Source organism: Temnothorax curvispinosus, unplaced genomic scaffold, assembly GCF_003070985.1.
Source record: "Temnothorax curvispinosus isolate PA1 unplaced genomic scaffold, ASM307098v1 QBEX01005830.1, whole genome shotgun sequence".
NCBI classification, from domain to species: Eukaryota; Metazoa; Arthropoda; class Insecta; order Hymenoptera; family Formicidae; genus Temnothorax; species Temnothorax curvispinosus.
In genome coordinates this window covers 3,749-9,212 of record NW_020215610.1, presented here as the reverse complement: position 1 = coordinate 9,212, position 5,464 = coordinate 3,749, and the positions used below count along the sequence as shown (strand labels likewise).

The 5,464-nt window shown below is 31.1% G+C and overlaps 1 protein-coding gene across 1 annotated transcript; it reads right to left on the bottom strand.

Annotated features, from left to right (window-relative positions):
* Positions 1 to 2,600: 2,600 nt before the first annotated feature.
* Positions 2,601 to 5,095, bottom strand: LOC112455094 (the record flags this gene model as incomplete). Its single annotated transcript, XM_025016798.1, is given in 8 exon segments — positions 2,601 to 2,788; positions 2,927 to 3,281; positions 3,368 to 3,583; positions 3,663 to 3,725; positions 3,839 to 4,047; positions 4,131 to 4,590; positions 4,683 to 4,788; positions 4,883 to 5,095. Coding segments are annotated over 8 exon segments (1,810 nt in total), but the record flags the coding sequence as incomplete, so codon positions are not given.
* Between the last annotated feature and the right edge of the window lie 369 nt (positions 5,096 to 5,464).

Sequence of the window (5,464 nt, the reverse complement as noted above, 5' to 3'; positions counted from 1 at the left end):
CAAAATTTGTATGGTTTTTCGGAATACGATCAACTAGATTAAGGGGATGCTGGAGCCGTAGCCGAACTCGATCGGCGTCGGTAAAGAAGACCGGCGAACTATATCTGTCCTTGTATAGATAAAGATATAGACAAGGATAGCACGCTACATTGCACGCACACATACGCACGATGCACGTCGACATTATACTTTTATATTACGCTTCCAAATCTTGATTTGGAGGGTTTATCGATGTTTTTCTTGTTGTGCAATTCGGGGGAACTTGTTTTCGCGTTCGTGCCAATGGTATATCTCTTATATGAAATACATCTTGTGACGAGCTGACAGCTCGCCGCAACTCGAGACGCCATATTGGGATAAAAGTAGGATAAGGAAATCTGTACTTCCGTAATTTTGTCTCGTTTTCTATATAAAATCAGAGTTCCCCCGAATCATTAATGTATGTACTGCAATTCTGGAGAAGGATTTTTAATTCTGTCAAATTAATACGACGCTACGTGCCGACAAAAAATGCCGGTAAAACAGACAGCTCCAGTATCCCCTTAATACAAATTAAAAATAATTCGTTTTTTTTTTTTTTAGTTTTTATGTACGAATAAAACTATTATTAATTATACTTAGTGTAGTTTAATTATAAGTTTATCAAGTTTACTGGTTGAGTTAAACAAAAAAAAATAAGAATCCTTATAAGCTTATGTAATAAATGTTTTACTTATTTTTATCAGTACTATATCTTATTAAAATTTCTAATCGTTCTGTAGATCATCCTGTGTACTATAGTATCAGAATCCTTAACAGCTATTTTTTTCACCGAGCAAATTATTTTTTGTAAATTTAAACTTGACTTTTGTTCTTTTATGTTTATCGCAATTATATCCCGGGAAAAAATATTTATATCTGACAGTATATGAACATATATAAATGAGATTAAACAGATATAAGCATATATGGAGCATATATAATTATATGGTTATCTTCGCCATATATGATCAGATCCGTACATTATACATGATCCCGGGAAAAAATATTCATATCTGACAGTACATATGAACTTATATAGTCATATAAAATTATATATGATCAAATCAGATATTGCATCTCAAAGTATTCGATAGATGGCATTCGATGGGATCTGTTTCTTGTATTTAAAATTTGACAACAGTGTTATATAAGAACGGTATCAAAAGACACGACACTGTCTCGCACTATATATAGAGCGGCACAATTTTTGTATTAGTTGTATCGTAGAGTCTACTTTTATAATAAAGTGACACACTCTTAAAAAATAATTATTTTGAAAATATCCCGGGAAAAAATATTCATATCTCATCATATATGATTATATCCAATAACAATTTTCTGAAACTTTTACTTAAATATATGTATATGTTCATACCTGATAAATATATAGTTCGTACCTGATCATACCTGATCAAATATTTAACATATACAATAATACCAGATCATATATAGCCTCAGATCTGGCCAATTTCCATATCTGACCGTATATGACCAATTGGATATGATCATATATGATGAGATATGAATATTTTTTCCCGGGATGTTTTTGATGTTGTCATTGATTGAGGTTCAATAAAATGTGATTAAATTAAAACAATGAAATTCTTAATTATTCCTTGATGTATATACGTAGATTAAAAAAAATAAAAAAATTATATTTTGTTTATTTTTTTATCAGTTTATTTATCTTTATTTCTAATTTAGAGATATGCGATGTTGTGGCACAAATCAGGTATAGAGTTATTCGATTTAATAGAAATATACTGTCTGATCATCGATGGATGGAGGAAGTGCTTCGCAAAAATTACAAATGGGAGTTAAATTTTATTACTCATTATTTCGAAATCTAGAGATTAGTTTAAAATTAAAAATTGGACAAATATGATCTTTTTGGTTAATTAGTATCTCTTGTTAATCTAGAAGTTTCTGTGCTTAATTCGAAATGAAACTTTATATTGTTGCTTTGGGAGAAGGTAATTCGAAAGTAAAGTGTAAAGCAAAGTGTAAACTATGAAACCGGAATTTTGTATATAATCGGGTAGAAGAGAAATATTTATTCCTAAATAATAATAATAATATTATTGAAATGTTATGTCGGATCTGTCAGGTAAAGTGAGAATTTAATGTATTTTATTTACTATATTCTATATAAATATATAATCTATATCTATATAATAAAGAAGTTCCTGACATATCCCTCATCAGAAACCCATTTGTTCATTCATTATTTTCCTATCATATTTTAGCAATTAACAGTTATTATTGCATAAATAAGATAGTCGACTCATTAATTATTACAGTAGAACTTGACTGCGCAAAACTTCAATAATAAGATATTCTAGTATTTTGAAGTTAGTCTCATTGTGTGTGTCAGTGAAAACAGTCGTGAATTATAAAAGTCCTTCGTGTAAATCTAATGCGCCAAATAAAATTTTTACCGTCAAATATAATTGAAAAATATCCAATTAAGCGTTCGACGTATGTATTTCCTGACGGCAAAATGTGAAATGTGCAAACTACAATATGTTGAAGATAGATTGTTGGCAATTTAGAATATTGCTCGAAAATTGCGAGACTACCGGCGTTCTCTGGTAGGTACGCGGTAGGTACATCCAAGTATATTTGTTTTAAGTTCTTACACAGCGTCAGCTGTTCGTCGAAATTGCCCCCAAGACCCATCAAATTGACTTCTTCCAGGAATTGGCAGGAGGAAAACAATCTATGTAAACTAAGCTGATCGATTCCACCCAAATTATTATTGTTCACGCTGCAACTAAAGCCATACTATTATTATAATTTTCGCAAAGAGAAAAACAACAATGTTTCATGATGTTTGCAAGAGATGTAAACATACAAATTTTGATAAAAAATATAATATTTAAAAGAAAATGTAGCACATACGTACGTCTATGAAATGTTCAGTTTTCGTAATTTCTTGCACTTAGCGAGGGCCTCAATACCTCGCGACGTAATAACACAGCCCTTTAAATCTATTATTTCCAAGTCTGGACACGAATTTCCCAATTGTATTGCAACTGCATCTCGATTTTTGGAAAACGTTCTGTTGAATGATCCGTTTTCTATGTCCAAATTTAAGTTACGCATCCGGCGATTTTTTTGCAATATTTTACAAAGAGTTTCAGTTGCTACATTTATCCCTTTAAGGTTTAAATCCTCTAGAAATTCTAGATTTTTGAGACACGAAATAGGAACGTCTTCTAGTTCGTATTTCGGATGACCACAAAAACTGAGATCCAATACTGAAAAAAAAATATATATATGTGTGTGTATTAGTCATACACAATTTACCTGTAATCTTAAATATTATATTTATTTATGCACATACCTTTCAACATTTTGCATGTTATCGAAATTCTTAATAGAACCGAGTTGTCAACAAATCGGCAGTTACTTAATCGTAAGTGCGTTAAACCCTTGCCGCAAATGTTGACAAATTCGTTGAAGTTTTGAACAGAAATGTTGCTTGATGTAAGATCTAATTGTTGTAAATATTCACATCTAGGTGTAAAGTAAAATAAAACATTGTGAACAGAAGTAGAATCTGTATAGCTCAAATTTCGTAAATTTAAACATTTAAAGAGAAGAGAATCTCGTGTTAAATTATTGAAGCGTTTATTTACTTGGCTCAAACGGCACAGCGACCTTATATCCAAGTTTTTTAATATTATTAGTACTATTTCTTTCTGTAAAGATAAAAAAAAATTAATACATGAGATTATATTGTAATAAATATTGGTACGACTTACGAGAAATATATTTCTTTGAATACTTACAGGAAGCGCAGAAAAACTGCTACGTATTGATTGCTCTTTGCATTCTTTCGAATAGAGTTTGATATCTTTTATTAACTTTGCATAATTTGGATGATGTCGTAAGAAATGGTTCCTACAAATGCCTCTCTTAATAATCGGATTTCTATATGTCTGCTCAGAACGTCCCACATCTATTTCCTGTGACATTTGCTTGTGCCCGAACTGGCTCTTGTTAAAACTCTTTGCTGTATTGCTGCAAACAACATATTAGAAAAATTTATTTTTATTATTAAGAGAATAATAAAGAAAGATTAAATATTACAATGATTCTTATACCTTTTACAAATAACGCAATATTTTGAGAAATTTTTTTGCAGATGAACTATATCCAAGTGTGCAGTTTTATCAGGTGTTAAATTATGGCTGTCTTCATGGCAAAGATAGTTGCAGTTAATACTTTTTAACAGATTAGTCAAATTTAGTTCAGGACTTTTAGGTTTGACTAATTCTGACGTGCCAATTAGCTTCACAGCATCTAGGTGTGTGGAATAGTCCCAATGGCTGTACATAAATTGTAGTTTGAGTTCATTGATTTTGAAGTTACAGAACTTTAACGGCGGCGAAAATATCCGCGATGTCAAAGGAACTGCAGTCTGAGGTGGTCCACTCCATAATAGAAACCATTGGTTCTTCCTCTGATCACATCCTCGAGCCCAAATTTCAGTTACATACCCAGGATTATATACTTCGTATATAGAGACTCTGACTGGATATACAGCTGTATGAAACTCGAGATCTTCAAAATAGAAAATTTAATTATAATCTTTTCTAAACATAAATGTATCTTCTATAACATTATCTTATTTATCAATTTTAAATGTTACTTACGAAGATAATTACAATACATGTGGCTAACATCTTGTGGTGGATTGTCATATGAGCTTGTTATAGGTTTTTGCCATGGAGATGTCGAGATGTCGAAACCATTAGTTCTCTATATTAAAAGATCAAGAAAATATTGTAGTATAAAATTATAGATTATGATTACTTTTTACAAAACAATAATAGATATCAAGAAATATACATACCATAACAAGTGATCCTGAAAAATCTCCATAATTAGGAAAATTGGTAGGTGGTCCGATTATATTTTTACTAGTTTTCGATATACTCCAAGTATTCCTATAGTTATACTCTTTAATACAGCTATGGCTATCCTTTACAAATTGATCGATGAAGTTAACATGATTTTTACCTGCTACGACTTTATTGATTAAATGATAGGATGCCATATTCTCCATCTAAAAAAAAATTATACGGAGTGTAATAATCTTAAACTGCGTTCTTAGCATAAGTATGTTAAAATGCTATATTGTAATATGATACTAGCTCTAAATTTGAATCGTGATATTTTCTTAAAGTACAATGCCTCAGGATTATTTTGGGACCAAAAACACGCAAGCACCTAATTCTTTGACGATTCTATAACGAATCACAGAACGCTGCGCGCGCGCTCCATGAGTTAATTAATTAATTTAAATCCTATGCAGCTAGCACTAAATTCGAATCGTGATATTTTCTTAAAGTACAATGCCTCAGGATTATTTTGGGACTATAATCACGCAAGCACTTAATTCTTTGACGATTTTGTAACGAATTATAGAGCGCTG